The 23,108-nt window shown below is 39.5% G+C and overlaps 2 protein-coding genes across 6 annotated transcripts in view; both read left to right on the top strand.

The window, feature by feature from the left end:
- The window catches only part of cgnl1 (cingulin-like 1), a 31,346-nt gene extending 26,724 nt beyond the window's left edge, over positions 1-4,622 (top strand). For 2 of the 3 annotated variants that reach the window (XM_051378481.1, XM_051378480.1), the window contains exons 15-19: positions 1,781-1,864; positions 2,169-2,293; positions 2,604-2,712; positions 2,826-2,989; positions 3,076-4,622. In XM_051378481.1, coding sequence (XP_051234441.1) covers positions 1,781-1,864; positions 2,169-2,293; positions 2,604-2,712; positions 2,826-2,989; positions 3,076-3,232 — 639 coding nt within the window. In that variant the 3' untranslated portion in view covers positions 3,233-4,622. The remainder of the gene's footprint in view (positions 1-1,780; positions 1,865-2,168; positions 2,294-2,603; positions 2,713-2,825; positions 2,990-3,075) is intronic. The other variant, XM_051378482.1, reaches the window with a different exon arrangement.
- Positions 4,623-10,446: 5,824 nt separating this feature from the next.
- On the top strand, positions 10,447-22,895 carry myzap (myocardial zonula adherens protein). Of its 3 annotated transcripts, XM_051378477.1 has the most exons (15): positions 10,447-10,990; positions 11,762-11,842; positions 15,740-15,832; positions 16,620-16,784; positions 16,904-16,996; positions 17,092-17,205; positions 17,305-17,457; positions 18,046-18,171; positions 18,439-18,567; positions 18,651-18,745; positions 19,053-19,158; positions 20,292-20,375; positions 20,618-20,724; positions 20,830-21,176; positions 21,213-22,895. In XM_051378477.1, the coding sequence occupies exons 1-15, from the start codon at positions 10,913-10,915 to the stop codon at positions 21,617-21,619; spliced, it is 2,178 nt and encodes a 725-aa protein (XP_051234437.1). In that variant the 5' UTR covers positions 10,447-10,912; the 3' UTR covers positions 21,620-22,895. The 3 variants fall into 3 exon arrangements, with proteins under 3 accessions (XP_051234437.1, XP_051234438.1, XP_051234435.1); XM_051378478.1 differs by having other exon boundaries at positions 10,448-10,990; positions 20,663-20,724; positions 20,830-22,895; XM_051378475.1 differs by having other exon boundaries at positions 10,449-10,990; positions 20,830-22,895.
- The last annotated feature ends 213 nt before the right edge of the window (positions 22,896-23,108 follow it).

The raw sequence follows: 23,108 nt of genomic DNA, 5'->3' as shown, positions 1-23,108 counted from the left end.
CTGCTGACGGAGGCACTGTGAAGTAAGATTTAGATAAAGTACATGTGCTTTTAGGATTGTTGTTTGTTCATGGGAGAGTGCTTACTAATCAGAGGGAGGATGTTAGTGCTCAAGTTTTTGAAATAACACTGCTTTATTGCAACCCTACTGATTTTATGCTAATGTGTATGTCTCATAGCGCAGTGGTCAGAGTTTCATGGCACCTTTGCAACTCAAAACTATGAGCTCCAAAGACAGGCCTGTGAGATTTGGCTTGGTTACAGGTGCCTCTCAGTCTGGAGCTGACACAAATTCAAAGGTTGTGACCAAAATTTTAAATTAATGTGCATAGCGACATGAAGAGAGGCTTAGCGTGGTTGAGTAGAGTATTTAAATCTCCTTAAATGATTTCCCTTTAAAAAAATTCCTGGCAATGAGAAAAGAGTGGCATTGTGACAAAGTGGCATTGGTTCAGCATGAGGCTGAGGTCGGTTGTCAAGGCAACACTCGAGCTTTGTGCAGTCAGAGTGGAGTAGGTTGAGTGCTGGTGGTGTGTGTTTTGCGAGCACGCACACACATGCGGGTATGTGCTGGTGTGTGTGCTCTCATGTCTGTGGGGAGGAGGGGGTTGGTGTATGGCTATGGGGTGGAGCGGTGGTGGGGTTGCAGCAGAGGCAGCAGGAAGAACACCTGCGTCTCTCCTGGCACCAGGTGCTCCTCTCCTGTCTAAATGAGAGTAATCTCCCCTCTCCTCTCCTGCCGTCTTTCACAAAGCAGATTAGTTTCGCTGTATGTTCCAGTCTGCTGATTCAGCTCCCTCAAGCACTGTGCTGGGTGCACCAGTTATAGGGGCCATCGTTCATCAGAGCAGCCCACTGTCACCCACTAATTGGCATAAAATATCACCAATTCTAAGCTCCCCTCACAAAGAAAGAACCATCACCACTGTATCGATTAGTTTTCATCCTCCCTTTCTTTTGAACTAGGCTATCAGTGGACAGTTATGTTCATGCAGTGAGGCCTCTGAGTTTATTTAGTGGTCAGTGAGTGGATAAATGATGACACCAGATTAGTATTAAAGGAATAGTTTGACATTAAAGGGATATACTATTATACACATTCTTGCCCAGAATTGGATGAGAAGATCTATACTGCACTGTTTTCTGCCTGTTAAATATAAGACTAGCAGCCATTATGTTAGCTTAGCATAAATACTGGGTACAGGAGGAAACCGCTTCCCTGGTAACAAAAACTAACCTCTAAAGCTTATTATATTCACATAACCCCATTATGTTTCAGTTTTGGAACAAACGAGATGCCCTGATTAGGAGGGCAGATTTTTGTTACCCGCTAGCTGTTTCCCTATGTACCCAGTCTTTATGCTAAGCTAGGCTAACCAGCTGCTGGTGACAACCTTTAATGTTGAATCATCTCACACACTTCACACAAAAGTGTTGCTAAGTGTAAAAGCTACAATGTTGTAGTTATTATATACAGTCTGAAAGCACACAGCTATAGTTTCTCTACAGAAACTACTGTTTTTTTCCACTACGTCCCTGTGTCACTGCGAGTTTACATGAAGATCTCAACAAAAAGTGGATTGAAGCCAAACCAGAAAATCCAGCTCACCAATTAACTGAGGCTCTCTGAGCATTAACTCTTCTATTGTTTAGCATTTTGACTCACCTAGCGCTACAGTGGTTTTTGTTGCTGAGCGAGACTCAGACAGTGTCTCGGATAATAATTGTCATCAGATTGTGTGGGACTGTAGCGATGACAGTGTCTGGACTCGGCTTGACAGGTGGAGCAGATGAGGAATGAACTCCTGCAGGAGAGGGCTAGCAGACAGGACCTGGAGTGTGACAAGATGGCTCTGGAGAGACAGGTACACACTCTCCTGTCTGGAGGAAAACAACTACACACACACACACACACACACACACACACACACACACACACACACACACACACACACACACACACACACACAGTCTAACTCTACAAACTCACAACAAAGCACCAACTCATTTCATTCATATGTCTTCATCATTTTCATTTGATTGTATCCATTCTCACATAAATTTCAAATTCATATTTTTTTTATGCGCTGATATGATTATGTAAAAACATACATTTGCCCAGTTGAGCACCTCACTACCTCTCTCTCTCTCTCTCTGTGACCTCTGCAGAACAAAGATCTGAAAGGCAGACTGTCTCATCTAGAGGGCTCCCAGAAGTCCAACAAAGAGGGCCTGGTAGCCCAGCTGGAGGAACGCATACAGGAGCTGGAGGAGAGGCTGGAAGGGGAGGAAAGGTGAGACAAATCCTCCAATTGGGAATAGAGATGAGATGCTCTGTGGTTAAGGTGATGGAAGAGGAAAGCTTTGGGGGGAAGGTTGACTGAAAAGAGAGGTTCATTAGGTTGGGTATGACAGCCAGGTAGTGACTTCTAGCTTTCAGATGAAAGTTGAGACATTGATGGATTTAAGCTACAATGTTGGAGCTTATATAAGAGATTATATCCAGAGGAAACTCTTAATCCTTTTTGAGTTTTAAGACTTATGCAAGTCGAACGATGTGCTGCATGACATGTATGATGATGCATTGCGCTACATGTGTTTCAGGGACCGTGCCAACCTGCAGCTGGTGAACCGCAGGCTGGAAAGGAAGGTAAAAGAGATGATGATGCAAAGTGAAGAAGAACAACACACAATGCAAGATCAAAAGGACCAAGTACGTAATACAACACTAATGTTCAGACTAACAGCCATTAAACTCACAGCCATATAGTGAAAATGCTTTGTTAAACCCTTTTTTGACGCTGTGTGTGTTGATTCTTCTTCAAGTTGAATCTGCGTCTGAAGGCCTTGAAACGGCAGATGGATGAGTCAGAGGAGGAGATCGACCGACTGGAGCACAGCAAGAAGAAGCTGCAAAGAGACCTGGATGAGCAACAGGAGGCCAACGAGCAGCTCCAGAGCCAGCTCAAAGCTCTGCGAAGTGAAATCAGGTAAACAACAACAAAAAAGACAAGAAAAGGTTTTTTAAAAAGATATTCTCAGTGTCCTAGATATAATATTGTTCTGTCTCACCCAGGCGTAAGAGCTCCTCTGCCCCGCTGCTGAACAGTCTGCACGACGACGACGATGACGACGATGACATCAGCACTGATGGGGAGACGTACTTCAGCTCATCATTGGGGTACAAACGCTCCTCAAGTCAAGACAACATCTTGTCCTCCTTCACTTTGTAAACAAACCCTGAGGTCGAGGATAAAGCTGCTGTATATTCATCACTGTTGGACCAAACGGCTGGAGATCCGTGCCATGTGCTTTTGAACAAAACTGTAAATATTACACCAAAACATCTGTGTGAATATTCAGAGACTGTAAAAATCCACTTCAACAGAGTTAACACAATTCTCCTGGATATTAATTCTAGGTACAATCTCGATGTCCATAAATTTACTCAGTATTAATTGAATAGCTCTGAGATTGATGGATGAAATCATCATTTAGAAATTGAATGTATATACTGTTTAATCTGGTAATTTTACATTCACAAATTTAGTCTCATGTAAATTAGTTCTATTCTGAGTCTATTTTCCTTGTTAACAAATGGATTACATGTGCTTGTCAATGATTATATAGCAATAGTAAACTTGAAAATGCACTCTTTAATGCACTGTAAAGCAACGCAACCAGTACTGCCTTTGTAAACAATATGAAGTTATTAACCCTTTAACTTTTTTTATGCCTATCAAATATGTTAGATTTACATACAATATCTGAATATTATTTTTTGTATAATTCAGTCAAATAAAATATATTTACATTTTTTTTTTTTTTTTTTAAGAATGAAGATCAAATCTGAATATATGAAGTGAGCAGTACCAGGAAGTTTTGTTTTTTATTTATTCTTGGTTGAATATACAAAATCCTGACTCAGTGAGGGTTTTAGGGAACAGTAAATGAGGGACTTTGTACACATCCATTTTTATACAGTTTTATATGGTTTGATGACAAATAATAGATCCATGAAAATATTATCAACAGCATTGAAACATTAGTGTAACATTTTGTCAGACAGGCTTCTCCAAATATTAGCCACATCACAGTATTGCTTATACATCTACTGGAAAAGGCTGCGTCATACGAGCATGTGGAAATGAGCTTTCTTTAGTCTTTTCTGTGATTACTGATTCTGAATCAGACTTCAGTACCGAACAAAGCCACACATATCAAAAACCATTAATCTCTGAAGACAATTATTATACTGGAAACACTTTGATTTAACTTGGTGATTTCTCTCTGTTAATACTGAACATGTTTAATTCTTTTTGTTTAATGTTTAACATTTTCATACATGAGGCCGTCCAGTGCCTGTAAGAATGTGTGGCCCTTTTTTAATTTTCCTTGAACTAAATGAGGGAATTTTCTTCACATGAGATAAACTGACAATTGATGTTTTTACTACACTGTGATGATTTGCACTCTCTGTTGGCTCTGTGCTTAATATGCCCAAGTCCGACGCCTCTGGAGGGAGAGTAGATTGAGACAAATTACCACTACCTCTCTGTACACATTTGTATGTTGATAAATCCTGCTGAGACTAAAATAAATTTACTTCCAGTTACTCTCAAATGCTTTGTCCTTGTTGAATTATTCCTGGCAACTGATTTTAACATTTAAGTGTCCCATCCAGACAATTATTAATTAATTATTAATTAAACAGTTGTTTTTCTCCTTTACTCCTCCTTCATTGAAAAATGAATGTATTTATCAATATGCAGATATTTATTGATTGAGAAATTTGGATATAGTTAGTTTTGCACAGTGGTGGAGGAAGTATTTAGATCCTTTACTCAAGTAAAAGCACCAATACCACAGTCTGACAGTACTCGATTAACTTAAAACTACTTAAGTATTATCTGCAAAATGTAATTAAAGTATGCAGAATGACCCTTTACACAGTGTTTTAATGTGTAACATGGAATATCTATTACATAAATATTAACATGCAGCATTATGTATATTACATTATGTGACGATTATGATATTTTTTGTTTCCTTCTTAAAATAAGCAATAAAAAACAACTGCCATTTATCTAGTTTCTAGTTGATTTAAAAAAAAATTCTTACAGAAATCTGACTTTTTTTTTAGAAATGGCAGCATTTTTCACTTGTTTTAAGAAAATACATTTTAGCACTTAATAGACACAAATTACTTGTTCTATGCAAAATGTTAATCTACAAAGTAACTCCAGCAATCAGATAAATGTGGAGCAAAATATTTCTCTTTGGAATATAGTGGAGTTAATGTATCACATATCAGGAAGAGGAAACGCTAAGTAAGTACCTCAGAATGGTACTTGTAAACCTTACAGTACAGTACTCGAGTAAATGTACTTCCCACCACTGGTTTTGACTGAGATGATTTGATCAGTCTAGTGATCACTGACTTCACTCATCCTCCGATAAAATCTCTGTGGGGTCAAAGCAGCTGTGTCAATAGCAGCTCTTTATCTTTAATTTCGTGCTCAGCGGGTCAGTATTTTTCCTGCTGGAACAAATGAAGCAAATGAATCCCGTGTCTGGGCCTGATCACCTTTCAGTGCTGAGCTTTGACCTCCTTCAGTCTCTGGGGGTGTAGAGCAGGATGGTTGAAACTGTATTTGTAATTCATTCAGGTTACATTGTATTGTCTTATAATTGTCTTTTTTCTGTCGATCAATGTTAAAAATAACCAACAACATTAAATCCACTTTTAGCGAGTGATTTAAAATAAAACATAAAAACTGGTGCTCTCTGCCCCAGTCTGAAAACTTTCTTTATATTCACTTTTACAGCTGACTACAGCAGAACAAAGAGGTGAATAGACTGGGCTTTCTTGATCTCACTGGCTGACGGGCTATTGTTGGCAGGGCATGACCTTCATTTGTTGCTATTCTATCTGGAACAAACAAATCAACCTTTCAAGTGCCACAACATTATTTTTCTCTCTCTTGTGTCAAGCCAAGCAGTAAACTAATAGGGGCTGCAGACAGCACAGCTTAAGAGGGAAAACTTGCGTATGCTTAACAAGGTGATCATTCTTGGGATTCCTTTATGTGCTTGAGTGACTGCTACCAGAGTGAGTGCTGAGGAGTAAAGAGGTAGACAGCTGAGAGAGAGTTGTCTTGGTGGGACCTGTGGGTGTTTTCTGATGTGAAGGGGGTAGATTAAGAGCTCTTTCACACAGAGCTCTCTATTTCACAGCACTAAATAGGAAACATACAAGTTTTACAAGTCTTACTGGGATCTAGAAACATCTCAGGCGGTTCATTGTAGGCAGACAGAAAAAATAAAAACAGTTTGTGCTTGTTTCCGTGAAAATGTCACAGTGCCATGCTGCCCCCTAGCTGTAATAATGCTAAAGTAAGTGAGTAAAGCTTTATTTATATAGCACTTTCAAAGATATCAGCTTTCATTGTTTTGGTTCTTTCCTAGAAGATCAGATGATAATATGTGCATTTGGAGTTTTGTGAGTTCATTGGTGTGAAACAAAGTGCTCACTATCAATGGAAAGGCTTGTTTCTGTGCTTCATTATTTTTCCACGGGTATGAACATTAGTAATGAAGTGGCAGACAGTAAATGGTTTGTACGTGGGAGGGGTGGCTGGTTTTTATCACTGGGCTGAGCAGTCAGACCTCTGCAGACCCAGAGGGACCTAAACAGGGAGGTCTCCCACTCAAACAACCCACATACCTCCCAAATACTTGATGATTAATAGCTTGCTATAAGGCTTTTTAATTTATGGCTGGTTTACCATATAAAGGTTGATGGCCCACTTGTAAGTTCAGTGACTCGATCTTATTTCAAGATCAACACACAATTAATATGTTTTCATTTTAAGAAATACTATTAACATTACTCAGGTGGATGCCTCAGTACAGCAGGTCAAACCTGCTTTCAGGGCTCCTGTGTTTGGAGTCACTGTCAAGTATCTCAGCTCTTTCGTGATCAACACATAGTTTCATTGTTTAACCACAGAGTCAATTTCTATAAAGTAATGTATTCAGAGGTTGCAATCAGTTATGTGAAGGACTACTTAACTTATATTGGCTTTTTAAATTGCATTAAAATTATTTCCAGCCAAGCATCTTGATCCATAGATTCTGATTAATTAACAGATGATCAGATTAGTGACCTATTAGCTTCCTTTGCAGATTTCCATATCAAAGTATAAATAACAGGCCTGAGCTATACAAGAGGTAAGTGAGAGGGGAAATAAGATAATTCATTGCTTACACAGTATAAATCTTCACATGTATCTCTCAGTTATTGTGTCAGATACTCTTTTTTTATGACACAGAAATGTCAACAATTAACCTCTCCAGCATGCCCCTTCTCTTTTGAATTAAATCATTTAGATCACTGAACATGTGCTTTATCAAAGGCTGAGCTGTCATTTCTTTTCATTTTGAGCCTTTCCGTTAGAAAAACTCTTGAAAGGGTAAAAAGTTGGACAGTAATTTTGGAAGATCTGCACTTGGTTTGTCTAAAGCCTCAGCTGAACTTTGGAGGTCAGTTTTACACAGAACAAGGACTGTGGCCTTTGTCCCATGAAAAAATATGAGGGAATCTCTGTTGGAGCCAGTATGGAAGAGTGACAGTGATCAATAACAGTTTTTGTTTCAAGACATTGCTAAGAAAAGAAGTTTGCAAAGCAGCTTCGATCCATGTGAGCACAACGTTCCTTGAACAGAGCAAAGTTATTTTTTGAACCATCACTAAACTGTTGCTTTATTAAGGTTGCAACACAGTTCTGAAAACAGTGCGTCATTGTGAAGCTGTGTCATCTTATCACAGACAGCACATTTGTCTGTCAGCAGTTGTAATGGTGCTTTTCTGTCAAGCAGTCACTAAAACACAAGTCAACCTGAATTCCACAACCGCAATAACATTGAACAGACAACAGCTATTGTTGCTGGTTTCAACAGCAAAATCCTACACAAGCAACTGCTACCGCACAGGAGAGAAGGTCAAACAGCTCCTACTTTGACGTGCAGCAACAAACAATACACACAACTTAATAATGGGACACAATCAGCTCCTAATTAAAGTACTCAGATACGTTTCGAGTGCATGACTTTCACATGCAGTGGTGTATTATTACTGTGTGATATTAATCATTTTACCCCAACAAGGAACTTTCATTTAGTTTTGATTCTGGTGGCCCCCTGTGGATGTAAGTGGTAGTGTTTCCACCACCTTGTTTCATTGATTTCAAGGGGAATCCGACTGAATGACAGACATTAGGAATAATTATATAAAAATAGCCAATCTTCCTTCTGATGGTCTTGTTTGTTTATGTAAGTCAAATACAGGCATCAGTATTAAATTGAGACTGTTTCATAATCAGTTCAAAACTGTATTATTATTATAGTGTTATTAGCCAAATGTAATTAAAGTATCTCAATGCAGACAAATGTTATTACCAGGTGTCAGGATGAAGTGACTGAGGGGGCTGTTAAAAATGGCGAGGGTGCAGTTTCTTCATAAAGTAATAGCTATGTATTGATTCAACAATGCAATTGTTTTGGCTTTTTTTCTTTAGAGACATAAAGCTTAAACCGAGGGGGCAAAGCCTAAGCCCCCTTTAGCCCCCTTGTGGCACTGGGCCTGTATTATAATATTATGTAAGAAGCATTTTACTGCAATTAATGTCATTATTGATCAATGTGCTGATTATTTCCTTAACTAAACATTCATTGTTTGGCCTCTAGAAAGTCAGAAAATAGTGAGAAATGCCTTCACAATGCTGTGAGTGTAATCTATTGCTCTTTTTCAGTCATATGCACATATACTTGTTCTATATACTTGGTCCATGTCCATTTACTATAATATCATTCTTGTCAGATCGGCCCAGTGGAAATTAATCCAGCACTGAATCTGATAACGAAACAGTGAGAGTACAATCACGACAGGAAGTGAATATCATATGTTTATGGGAGAGGATTTCCATATGGATTTCCACATGACATTGGCTTTGGACAGAGGCCTGGCTGTGTGACTGGCCCACTGATTGCAGAAGTAAAGAAACACCATTTGTTTGATGTCTGGTAAATAATTAACCACTTCGGCCTGTAGAAATACCTCTTATATTGTTCTGAGAAGTTTTCTTTTCATATTTGGTGACGTACTGTGACGTTAACTAACTGCATACTTCTGTTGAAAAATAATGTACATCTGAACAGGTTCTTGTTTGGCAACTTCAGACTTTAAACTTGTTTCTCTGTGACTCTGTGTCTCCAGTTTCTATTAAGAGGGAGTGACTGCAGGCCATTCATATGAGGAATGTGATCTGTCCGTCAGGATGATTGTCTGTCTGTCCCTTAAAGATATTATAGGACAGGATGAGGAAATATAAACTGATGAGCATTAAATCATCGTGTTGAACCAGGAGATGTTGCAGTTGTGAAGGTAACAATAACATTAAAAAATAATGTTTGCGTGTTGTCTTCCTTTTCATCACTATCCACTATCAACAGTATTAATAATTTATTGGCCAAAGCAACTCCTGTACTACAAGACACCTCCTGTACCTTTAGTATTAACCAGTTTCTCAGCCCTCATTTTAGCTACTGTTGAAGAAAAATCATTCAAGCCCAGTTCAGGTTTGCTGTGCTGGTGTGAGTTTAATAAAGCATGCCGGCATCCTGGTGAACTTACATACACAGAGCAGGTCTGAGTCGGTAAGCGGACCTAGAGCAAATGAGATGATTAACAGTATGTAAATGTCAGCCATTGATCAGGCAGTCGGTGGACGTTACATGATCAACATCGAAGTCAGAGGGAAGTAAGACAAAAGGTAGTGGTCAGACCAAATGTGATTACCAATTTTTCAATTCAATTCAATTTTATTTGCATAGCGCCAATTCATAACAGAAGTTATCTCAGGACACTTTTCAAATAGAGCAGGTCTAGACCAAACTCAATGGAGACAAAGGGAAGAAGGGCCGGTGTGGGGTTTGATCAAGGGGAAAGGAGACAGTAGGAATACAAATTTGAGTATGAAAGGGACCAAACCAGTGGGAGAATGTGAATTTTCTTCATCACTACTTTATATAGTGTTGAGTTAATCTGTACAAATACATTACATGTAATAAAACAATCCTGTGTTTTGTGTGTAACTAGTATCTATAACTGTCAAATAATATTGTTATAAATATTTCAAAGTAGGATAAATCTATTTTGATAAAAGGTTAATATAATAAAACAATACCAGGTTAATAAAAACTGTGAAGTAGACTATGTAGTAGTAATACGTTTTGCAGTTATTAGAGAGACACATATTTGCATTATAGCCACAACAGAACAATATTGTGAAACTCCTCTACTGTGAACAGTAACCGGCTCCTCCTATCAGCCACTCCTATTGATAAGAAGTGCTCCACCTGTCCCAGCCCGAGTAAGAGGACCCGCCCTGTGAAAGTCCTGCTCTCAGGGCAGGAGGCACAGACCAGGGAGGCAGCTGAAATGTGGCCCGACAGGTCTGATGGGAACTCAGAGGCACAGAGAGAGTAAGAGTGTCAGAGTGAGAGAGGCAGGGAGGTTGCTGAGTGACTGTCAAGCCTGTCAACCAGGTGGATTTAGGAGCAGTTTGGCTGGAATTAAAACAATGACATACTTGTGTTTGTGTTGCTGAGTGTGGAACTGGATTGCACCTGATCATCACTGACTGAGAGGGAACCTCGGGGGGCTCTGTGGACTCCACAACTAGACGTGACAGAGTGGAATTTCCCCTCCTCTTCCCTGGCTGAGCCGGGGGCAGATGGTCGCTCTGAGAGTTTGAGCAGAACTCAGGAAGGAAAGTGAGGGAAAGGGTGGGAGGAGGTCCAGAGAGGGAGAGGGAGAGGAAGAGAAGCGAGGAGTGGACAGAAGAGGAGACATGCTTCGCTACGGTTCAGGACGAAGTGTTTCCACCACCACCACCACAACAGAGGATTCTCCAGAGTGTTCAAGTGAGGTAAGAAGTCCCAGAGAAGTCAGGACCCTGAAAATCTCCCTCTACCTCCCCCTTTTCTCTCTCCCTTCTTTTCTGTGTTTTGCAAACAGTCCTGTGTTTTTTTCCCCTCCCTCATCTGTTTTCCCCTGGTTGCTTTTAACTCTGCAGCCACTTGTTTCTTGTCTGTTTCCGGCCAGTGAGACAGATTTTCTGGGTCCCAGCTAACGTTTTCTCTCCACTGATCATCTGAAAGTTCATGTTGGATATAGGATGTGGTCACTTACAAGAACATGTAATGAGAGCCGTGCAGCAGGCAGGGCTGTCATGTTTATTTGAACAGCTCTCTTATAAAACTGGCCTTTGTACCGGCCTTTAAATGATTCCCATTGTTTTCTGAGGAAGAAAGAAGCTATTATAATTTAGTTAACTGAGTATGATATCTGTTCATTACTGAAGGGAGGTCCCTGAAATAATAGCTTTGGAATAAAATCTTTCAAAATGTCTCATTTTAAATGTTTGGTTGTTATACAAACTGTGGTGTAAATATTGCGATGTGTGTTTCTGTAGCAAAGTTTTATATTTACATAAACTTTGCAGCTCTGTTGTCATAGTCTATAAATAAACCCACAGTGGTGGACAGTTGAGGTCTGTGAGATTTGTCAATTGTTCCACCACCTCAGTTTCAGTGATGTTTTAATGTCAACTCTTCTCTCTCCTCTCTCATAATGACATAATGCAAAAAGGCCTGCAGAACATTTTTTTATTTGCCTTTTGTCTGTTTGTTTTTCTCAGAGGAGGATCAGACGCCTCAGGTTAACTCTACATGCGGGGGATCATGAAAACAAGAAGCCAGGAACTGCAAACTCAGACACAGTAAGTCGTATATCTCTGTCACTGAAACTTCTACAATTAACCATGCTACATACTGCCTATAAGTCTTTCTTGACAGCTCTATTTAGATAAAGGTTTAATGAATAGAGTTAAATTAACCCTTAAATTCCCTCTTTGTTTCAATAAACCAACTGAATGTGTGTGTGCCTCTCTCTCACACACTAAAAAATAGCGATATGGGAGAATGATAAGCACCAAAAATACAACATTAATTCATCATAATATAAAAATACTAGCATGAAAGGTGGTGGAGCAACTGAGATTTATGTGTTTTTTTTATCATCTTGACCAGTTACACAACCATGACAGGAGGGTGTGTGCGTGTGATAATGCACATGCAGCTGTTTCACATTTACTTCAAAGCTCAACTCTGACAGTAAATCTATTCCATACAATACAAAATATTTGAAATACTTTTACTGAACAGACACCATGTTTAATATCTCACAGAGACACCTGAGACACCTGAGAGCTCAGTTGAAACAGTATTGACTCAAACATTAGTAACGAAACAAACATAGCTCATAAAAATGCCATTTGCTTATTGGAGTGCATAATTACACTCTGTACAGTATCAATGTCTGTTAGTGCACATTGTGACTGTACTGAGTATGCTGCAGGCTGTGTGGGTGTTTGCTGTAGGTTGCTCGGCCCCTGCCTTTGTTTGTGTTCAGAATTTGTGGTCCAGAGGCTGCTGCCAGAGTTTGAGTGTAAGAACTGAGTGAGACTTTACTCATTGTTGGCACTGCAAAGGTTTTTGGACGTTTTAACTGTGCATGACATGGTGATATGTTTTGTATGAACCTTGGCCAAGGCGTATGGTGTTCGTCTAGTTACCACACCTCCACACACTCCAATGATAGCACGCTGCCGTAATCTCCCTATGTGCTTCCCTTTGGGAGGGTGTGACCATGACTATTGGAACTGATGGTAGAGGACAGTCTAATCAAGAGTGAACACAAACTGAAGAGTAACAAACACATGTTCTCGTGTACTTCAGTGTGTGTTCAGTGAGGACCCTGCAACTGTGCAGCTCACTCTCCCTCGACAGACATCAGCAGCTCTAACAAAACAAAGAAATATGGGAATGCTTTACATATAGAAATTACTGGTCCAGTTTACAAGTGTGATATAGAAACCTGAAGCCACCAGTGCACATACACTGAGAATGGACTTGTACTGAAGTAGGAGACATCTTCTGTCCAACAGGAAAACTATAGAGAAAAAAATAGCAAATTCATAGATTCTTGAATTTTTAATGGGGTTAGAAGGAGTAGATGCCTTGTTAAGGATTTTAATGTGGAATAACAGCAGGATGGCAGTTTAAGTGTAATGGAAATAGTGGGAGGAAATGTAGAGAGTAAATAAAAACAGTACATAAAAATGAAAACAATTAGAAATGGCCTTACAGGGGGAAGCTGTTTCTGTCCAAAGGTAACAGAGCCTACCAGCACCTCTGAAGGTCATTAATTATACAGTATACAGTATCTTGTTTGTTTAATCTGAAGCCCTATGTACTGAAAACTTGTAAAAAATTATAATTTGTTGTTTTATGGCAGGGCATTATGTGTAATTGAGCATTAGAGGTGGTTGGAGGCAGATTTCATTTCCTTTGGACAGAGCCAGGCCAGCTGTTTCCCCTTTATACTAAGCTAAGCTAACTGCTGTAGCTGGTGTAGCTGGTGGCAGCTTCATATTTATTATACAAACATGAGAGTGGTTATCAATCCACTCATCTAACTCTTGGCAAGAACATGTGGATAAAGTAATGTACAAGACAACACTGGTCTCCAATTCAGTATTATGGTGCCAGTTTGAGTAACATTTTTCACTCAATAGAAACTAATTTAAATTATAAAACAAGCTGATATATAATTTGCTTGTGAAACTGTAGTACCGTGTGGAAAAAACCATGAAGCCATTTCAGGGAAAACTGAAGGGGAATATCAGGGTTCAAGAGGGTAACAACTCACCTCTCCATGTCCTCTTCATTTACTCATTATGCATTCAGTGCTCAGCCCAGAGCTCTGTGCAGGTGTGGCAGTAATTGCTGTGACACGTCACTCTTGTCACTTGTTACAACAACATTTAGCTCAAATACCAGCAGTGTTCAGCAGGCTTGATTTATCCATTTTTATTACACTTATTTAGACATAAAGCATCCATGTTCTTTTTTAGCCAATTTGATTGAACACATTTTCACTGAATTTGTTAAATCTTTGATCTTACATGTAATCTTAACTCAAATGTAGGTCAGTTGAGTCTTTTTGAGCTTGTGTTTTTTGTGACTTTGTGATAAAAAAGGAAAAGAAGGAAAGAGGGGATCAAGGAGGAAGGAAGTGACAGAAACATCCTTGGAGATAACCAGAGGGATTAGGTTTCAGTAGGAATCTTGGTTAAGGTGGTTATTTGACATAAAATTAGAAAGGGTGTATCCTGCAACCTGAGACGACACAATCCAACCAGTGACCACGGCCTAGATGAGATATAATACATCTGCACCATAGCACACACAAAGAACAGACCTATTTGCTACATATAGAAGTTTCTACACCTATATCCTTGGATTTCATCACCACAATGGCTGAAAGTCTCTTCAAAGTGAGCAAGCTTCAGCCCAACGAGCTACACGAGAGGGTCTTTGTGTTGTGACTTCAAATACAGCTTTCATGTTTGTGTCGGAAATAAGAAGAGCTAATCCAATCAGGAGAGTCCTTCACATGCTGTCACATGATACTCAGTCAGTTCGTGTGCAACAAACAAATAACACAGTGTTTGACAATGCACTGATAAATAGTTCTTTTGGGGGGGGGGGGGCGTCTTGAAGTTGTTTTTTTTACGTGCTTACATAATCAAGGCAGTCAGTCACGTCTGTAAGGAGGTCATGCTGCTTAAGGCAATAGAACAAAAGAAACCCAGTGTGTTCCTCCCATCAAAATGTCAGTTTGAGCTACAAGAAGCAGGTAAACATTGTCCACCAGTTTGGTCAAACATTGGCATTGTAAAATTCAAAGCACTGTTATTCTGAGCTCTCAGAGAAGGAGGCTGCAGTGTTGTTAAAACATAAAGATGTTGGCTGTTCTTCCCTCCCATCTACTGGAATTCACATCCGCCTATTAGTGGGCCCCCACCATTTCTCAACGCCGTGTCCTCTGTAGATTAAGTGGTGGAGAAATGTGAGGCTCGGCTCTGTTCATGAGACAACACTGGCATCTTTGTTGTAGTTCCTCCTCACTCTTATCTCTGTGAGATGTTAAGACTCTTTATGTGGGTAATAGGTCCTGAATGTTTAGTCTGAATCTATCTATCTATCTATCTATCTATCTATCTATCTATCTATCTATCTATCTATCTATCTATCTATCTATCTATCTATCTATCTATCTATCTATCTATACATGTCTTTAACAGACACTGACTGGTGAGACAATTTATGACAGTTTTATTGATTGGACAATAAACAATAAACAAACTAGCTTAGCTCACACACCACTTCTCAGATGTGAACACAAATACATTTTCGAAAGGATCTAAAACCAAAATAAAGAAACAAAAAAAAGAAAAACTAAATCTAATATTTACATAGAAATCTGTGCAACAAATACAAATGAAGATGGAACAAATAAGCAAAGAACAAATATAATAAAATAGCTCAAATTTGTTTGTTTGCATTCTTTCTTGTTGAGAGCACATTTTCTACATGTAACCAGAAACAATGACAGACTAGAGTGCATTACTGCAACAGAAACGTTGATAATTAGAAGGTATCCACACTGTGGAATGCCGTATTTTAAAAAATTTTCAACTTTACAGGCTCTGCACCTGGAATTAAGGGAATCATCCGACAGCAATCTTGAATATTTGTTTTTTTCTCTGTAGGCTGAGAAAGAGAAGGATGTCAATGGGGCATGGAAGAAGAAGAATGGGCTGATCCAAAGAGAGAGGCCAGCTGGCAGGGAGTCACCTCAGCAGGTAGACAGCCACATCCGCCACATGAGTAATAGACATGACACTGCGACGCATATACTGCAACTGCTTCAGCATGTGTGTCGCTGACATCCTTCTGTAAAACACATTTCTGTGCATGCACCTTCAGGTTGTCATTAATAATGTATTCATGGATACTCACCATGAACAGATGCCAGGTGTCAGTAACAAATTAAATGTCTCAAGTGTATCTATCTATATCTATATACAGATTAATCAGTAATAAAAATATGCATTAGTTGCAGCCCCCAAATAAATTATTTCTAATTTCCAGACAAAATGTCTGCCTCCTGCACTACAGTAGCCAACTGAAATATTTATAGAAGTTGATTCTCTAAGCTTCAGTTCTGTAATTTAGTTGTGCCCCTAACTATAATTGTTATTTGTTATTTAGTTATTGCATTGTTTAAAGTGCTGCACTTCTGTGCTGGTGTGCATCTGTTTTCACTGAGCTGCTCGAGGCACAATAGGTAGAAACGGCAGCCGCTCATGTACTAGGTTGCAGAAACATGACACCTTCAATACACCTTGCACTTTTTTTAGCCATTCGTTCCCAGCCTCCTGTTTCCAGTGCTCAGCAGCAGCGGTGCTGGAAATACCTGATCAAGTGTTCATATGCAGGCATTTGCATCCACACACACAAACACATATGATGCACTTGCACGTGTGCACACAAGCAAGCACCCGAACACACAAACACAATGACAGTATAAGTCAGCCTCAGTGGAGGGTGGCTACAGAAACCTGAGCGGTGTGATCCTGTCTCCCTCAGCACCTTGGAGACATGACCAATGGGGTGCCAGAGACCTCGCTGCAGCATCATGGGCCCAAAGTGTACGGCGTTGTGCAGACAACGGGATCGGACAGACAGCAGGAGGTGATGGCGCGTGAGTGGACAGTCAGTCACCTTCACGATGAGATGAAGTACATCAGGGAGGTGAGTGGAAACTAACACAACAAGCAGCCAAGCCTTCAGGTCAACACTTCATTGTTTTAATGTCACTTAATCTACTGAACTGTAGGATATATCTGTATGTTCTGTGTATCTCTATACAGGTGAGAGATTCTTTAGAGAAGGTGAGAGAGCGGATGTACGGGCAGTTCGGAGGAATGCAGCAATCAATGCAGAAGCTTTCGCAGGAAATCAGGGTAATGAATTATGTAACACCGTGTGACTGCTCATCAAACTCCAGTTTGTGAAGCTGTGAATAAATGTGAAAATGCGGTGTCATGTGTGTCTGCAGGCTGCCAATTCACAGCGAAGGAGTCTGGAGTCAGAGGTGAAGATCCGGACGACAGCCATGGAGAACTTTGATCAGATGAACAGCTCCCTTATATCTGCTAATATCGGCCTGCAGGTAACAAATCAATGTCAATGAACCAGTGAAGATCTCCTCCGTGGCAGCCGCATGCCATCACAGAAAAGACTTCATAAGTAAAAGAAGTTTCCTTTGCAGAAATCCCTTCTGGAGAACTGTCAGAACAGAGTAGACAGGAGAGAGGAGGTGAAGAGTTTGCGAAGCACCTGTGAGAAAACCCAAGAAAAACTCAGAGATAAGGAGAAGGAGCTGGCTGCTGCACAGGCTGAAAACCAGACTTTGAGGCTACAGGTAATCCTGCATACACATCTCTTTGTGTGCACACACACACACACACACACACACACACACACACACACACACACACACACACACACACACACACCCTCATGCAGTCACAAATTTAAAAACATCACGGTGGAAGTATGTCCTCCGCCACATTAACTGAGATACCGGTCACCCAGCTGGCGTGAAGAGTGGCTGCACAAATGGTCTGATGAGTCAGTAACAGTGTGGCACTGCATGACAGCTAACAAAGAAATGTGGGAACGCTTCACATGTAGAAATTATTCTTTGCCTGATACCATATGTTTTTTAATCAAAGGTAAAAATAAAACTTAACTGATTATCAATATAGTCCCAAAAGTTCATCTATGGTCTGTGTAATGACAAAACTCTCAATTGGAGAGCAAATTACCCCAATTTAAATTAATTAAAACAAATGAGTAATAGTAGGTAAATCAGTGTGTTTTGATGAAGCAGATCATCTAACTTGAGTACAGTAACACATTAGCTGTATCTGCATCTTATATTCTAGTGTGAATATGGAATAATCAGCCTCACATAGTCTTAATTTCTGCTGTGCTGTGAATTGTCCAGGTGGAGTCTTCACGGGAGGCCAACACTCAGGCGCTGCAGGAGCTCTCAGCAAAGCTACAGCAGGAGTATGAGGAAAAGCTGCAGGAGGAACAACGGAAACACAGGGAGGAGATTGAAAACCTACAGGTCTGCATTCTTTAGTCCTCATTCACCATCATGCACATATAGTTTCAATGTCAACAGGAACCAAAACATACGGGTTATAAGAACAGGATAGATGTGTGATGATAACTGAAGATGTCTAAAATATTTTTGGTTCTGACACATTTTACAAAGATTATGATGCAGTGTGATCATTCATCCAAAAATTACTACTGTACATTCTTGATAATTTGATGAGCCATTTTAAAGGCAGTCCAACGTCTAAACTGAAATGTATTTCTGTTCACACAGGCTCAACTTGATGAGTACATCAGGCGACTAGAGGAAGCAGAGAGCAACATCAAGATTGCAGAAGCCAAGATTGCTGAGAGGGACCAGAGGATCCTTGAAGTGGAGCGTCTACTGGACTGTATGGGGAAAGTAAGGAACATTTTAACTTAACAAAAGGCTATCTGCACTGTTTGCAGACAATAAAAACTTATAATAAAAAATGTTTCTTACAGGAAAAGAGTCAACTCCAAAAAAAGCTGCAGGACTCTGAACAGCGTCTCCGCTTGTTGGAGCTGACGGACAAAACTGATGCAACTGTAGCCAAAAGGTACAAAAAGGATGTCCTCATAAACAAACACCAGGATGACAAAACAATCCCAACTAGAGGTGCATTCACTAGCTTTCTTTTTTAACTGTATCACACAGTCTTCATCAGTAGTTGGCGTTTTCTAGGTTGTCATAAAGTTGCATCTGAAGATGTTCAAGAGCACCTTGAGTTGAGATTGTTTTGCATGGGCTTAGGGTTTGGATTAGGGTTTGTATCCTCGATTTGAGAAGCTGCTGACCTGGCTGCACATTTCTGGAAAATACAAGGATTTATATGGGTTTAACTGGTTGTTGTTGGTCCTGTTTAGGTCCAAGGAGCTGCAGTCTGAAACTGTGGATCTCCGTGAGAGGATCAAACACTTGAACGACATGGTGTTCTGCCAGCAGCGGAAAGTCAAAGGAATGATTGAGGAGGTGAGGAGTGTTTATTTATCTGTGCGTGAATACTGTCCAGTCACCAGCATTAGCTGTTCTTTTCTAATTATGTTTTGATAATGGGCGTGGATGATGGAGACATACCTCAGCTGAAGTAGTAGAAGTTTTTCTCCAGAGTACGGTTGAGTTGCACATAAGCAATATAAACTTCATCTGGCCCAGAGTCAATAAAAGGTGGAGTGCCATGGTGGCCTAGTGGTTAAGATAGACACACATAATGTGCAAATAAAGGGTTTAGTGATTAAAGTATTACAGTGACACCATTCAGTATCCATCATATCTCACGGTATGATTCTTGAAGTGTTGCACAGACTGTTTTTTGCTGTAATTGTATTTCTGAATAATTTCCAAGAAGATTCCTGGCAATAACTATGTTATTATGTAGTATATAGGGAAGATAGCGGCAGTGCTTGATTAGAACACGTCTTATTATTAATAATGAATTATTAGTGCATCTTAGAAACTCTGAAATGCGCAGCAGCCAAACCTCCAACAACAACAACAACAATTTAACAATTGTCTACAGGCAAGTTTTCAATTAAAATGAATAATGTTTGGTTTGAATGCAGCTTTTCTTTCTATTCCTATTTTGTCTAAAATTAGCATCAAATAATAATTATTTCCAGGAAACTTCTAAGAAAATAATCAGAATCAGAATCAGCTTTATTGCCAAGTAAGTTTTCACATACGAGGAATCTTGGTACATTGGTGCATAAGAATCACAATCGAGCGTAGAAAAACATATACACAGTATATTATTGTGTCAGTGCTTATTTTCATCTATATAAAAGGATTACATAAAATATACAGGATTGTATGAATAGTAGCAAATATAAGCAATAAAGAAATTAATTAAAATAAAAAGTAAAAGGATAAAATTCATGTACATTTACAAAATGAAGGAGAAATAAATTGAAATCTAAATGTAAGAATAGGAGTGTAACTCAGAAAAGAAATTCTAGGAGACATCCTTATCGTTCTAAAAACATTATTAGGAAGTTACACACTTACTGCCAGCAATCAACATACAAAGATAACAATGTTTGATGGAATCAACGAAGCAGAGATCTGACTGAAAACACATAATAATTGCAACTGAACTCTTTGTGAAGGTTGAATCACTGCGAGCTCAAGTGGCTCAGAAGGATATGTTCATCTCGGAGCTTCTGGACAGAATTGCAATAGTTGAGTGTGAGGTAAGACGACTACTTCCCTATGTGCTTATGCCTGTTTTAATCATGGTGTGGTGTGGCAATCTCCTACATGGTGGCACATGATTGCCCTGGCTGCTGAGCGCTGGATATCCTGAGCTTTCAACAATGTCTGTGTGGTTTCCTTGTGTCACTACACCTATCACATCCCTTTCATGTGTAAAGTGACTTCGATCTTTTGCATGTGTCTGACCTGACAGTGTTGTTTCCTCTTTTCCTTTTCCTAGAATAATGAATTAGAAGACAAGCTGAAGTATTTTATGTCCACACAGAATAGACCGCAAGAGTTTTTGGAAACCAGGGAGATAGGAGTAGGCTGTGATCTGCTCCCCAGGTAAGAAACAAAGTTGGAAAAGATATTTGGCAGAATCAGGTTATATATCTGGTGCTTCATTTGGAGGTGGTTTTCTCACTCTGATGTGTGACTGTGCATCTGCAGACATGAAGCACAAAGACATGATGTTCAGCGTGAACCAACTCATCTCCATCCCATACAACACCCACCACTCCTTCCACCTCCATCATCAGTGAAACCTCCATCACCAATGAAACCTCCATCATCAGTGAAACCTCCGTCACCCACTCAACCCTCATCTCCAACACAACATCCACCCCCCATACAACCTCCATCTCTAACACAACGTCCACCCCCCATACAACCTCCATCTCCCATACAACCCTCATCTCCCATACAACCTTCATCTCCAACACAACCTTCATCTTTCATACAACCTTCATTTTCCACACAACCTTCATCTCCCACACAACCTTCATTTTCCACACAACCTTCATCTCCCACACAACCTTCATTTTCCACACAACCTTCATCTCCCACACAAACTTCATCCCCTACATCTCCCATTCAACATCCATTCCACTACTTGACAACACCCACCCAACCAAGGACGTTTAAGTCTAATACCCCTCCGCCCAGCAGGCTGGATTCCAGTTTACTGAGGTACACTCCTGTCCAGTACAGCCGCCTCCTGCAGTCCAATCCATCAGTAACAAGTGGGACATTCTCCTACACTCCCTCGTCTGCATCTGAGTCTCCTGCGAGTCAGGTCTCGTCCAGGAGAGATCAGGTGGACGCAGACACAGACACACAGTCAAGTCCAGATGAATCCACTTCATCCTTGTTCTCTTCTCGACCAAGATCGAGAGCCCCTCAAGTTTATTCACCATTCATGAAACTAATGGAAATAACAGCAAATATTAATATAGAGTGAACTTGAAGGAGTAGTTTGACATTTTGGGAAATACACATTCTCTCGAGTTTGATGATATGTTCAAAATCAGTTTCATTTTTTTATGTTAAATATGAAGCTATTGTTAGCTTAGCTTAGCAACAAGACAGGGGGAAACACCTAGGCTGCAGGCTTTGTCCAAATAACACAAAACCTACATATCGTCATCTCTACAGCTGATTAACAACATTATATGTATTTATTCAATTTGTAAAAGAAAACACAAACTCCTGTGAAATCTATTCACACTTTAGAGGTGCTGGTAGGTGGATTTTGATACTTGTGGACAGAACAGTAAACAGTTTCCAGTCTAAATTATATGTAGCAGCAGTTAGCTTAGCATAAAGCAAATCTATACATAATGACTGTACAGTAAACATGTTGCTGTAGTTAAAGTTAACAGCAGTTACATTATTTATCATACGAGAGGTATTAATCCTCTCTTCTAACTCTCAGCATAAAGTGAATGAGTGTAATTTATAAAATGTTGAACTATTATTTAAGTCAATTGTCTTTGGTCTCATTTTATCTTTGGTTGATTATCTCTTTTAAACAATAACCAAATGTGACTTTTTTTTTAATACTCAAAAGCTGACACATGTGTTATTAAGTCTTATGGTTCAGAATATGATTCTGGTTGATGATGTGAAAAGTCTTTTCAGCCATTTGCACATAGCACCATTAATAAAATGTTGGTTGCTGTTGGGTGTAAATAATGTGTAATGTAAAAATATTTTGTAAATAACATACAGAAGGATTATATTTGTTTTGTTTACAGTAAATGTAGCCTATGTTTCCTGTGGAGCATTGACTCCTATATGAAGGTTGATAAGGTTATTGTGTGTATTTTCCTCATTTTATATTGGCTCTGTACAAATTAAATGAATATTATTTTCTTATTTTTCACATTTTCACAAAAATATTTATTAACATGCTTTGTGCCTTTGTGAACAGCCTAGTATTTGATACTGGTGGTGGGAGTGAATCTCTTTAAATTGGCGACAGGGTAATAATAACAATGTAATATGAAGTGCATTTTTATGCTAATGATAAAACTGTTAAATCACTTTATAGATATCGACCTTATTGAGGTGACTGCCATTCCTGAGCCACAGGCACAAGTATTATCCAGCTGTTATCTGCACTGCCACAACTGTGTTTCATGACGTGCCTTTTCCTTAACGATACATATCACAGTGCGACTCATGTTAAGAGGCCAGCGTACGTTTGGATAATAAAGACTTTACTGTATAAGTAACCAGACAGGCTGATTGTGTCAGTGCATGCACTTACATACTGTACAACCTCATTCTCTAAAGCCTTAAGCTTATATATGACTACTTCATTGTTCATTGTGGATCCCAATTTTACACACAAAAGGGCTTGTTTGTATTCCTTCCATTTCTAATGAGTCGATTTCCCAATTTTACATAAATGTCATGCATAACCACTGAACTCCAGATCAACTTTA

This window comes from Dicentrarchus labrax, unplaced genomic scaffold (genome assembly GCF_905237075.1).
Source record: "Dicentrarchus labrax unplaced genomic scaffold, dlabrax2021, whole genome shotgun sequence".
Lineage (NCBI taxonomy): Eukaryota > Metazoa > Chordata > Actinopteri > Moronidae > Dicentrarchus > Dicentrarchus labrax.
The sequence above is the reverse complement of the archived record's forward strand: the minus strand, read 5'-3'. Positions and strand labels throughout refer to the sequence as shown.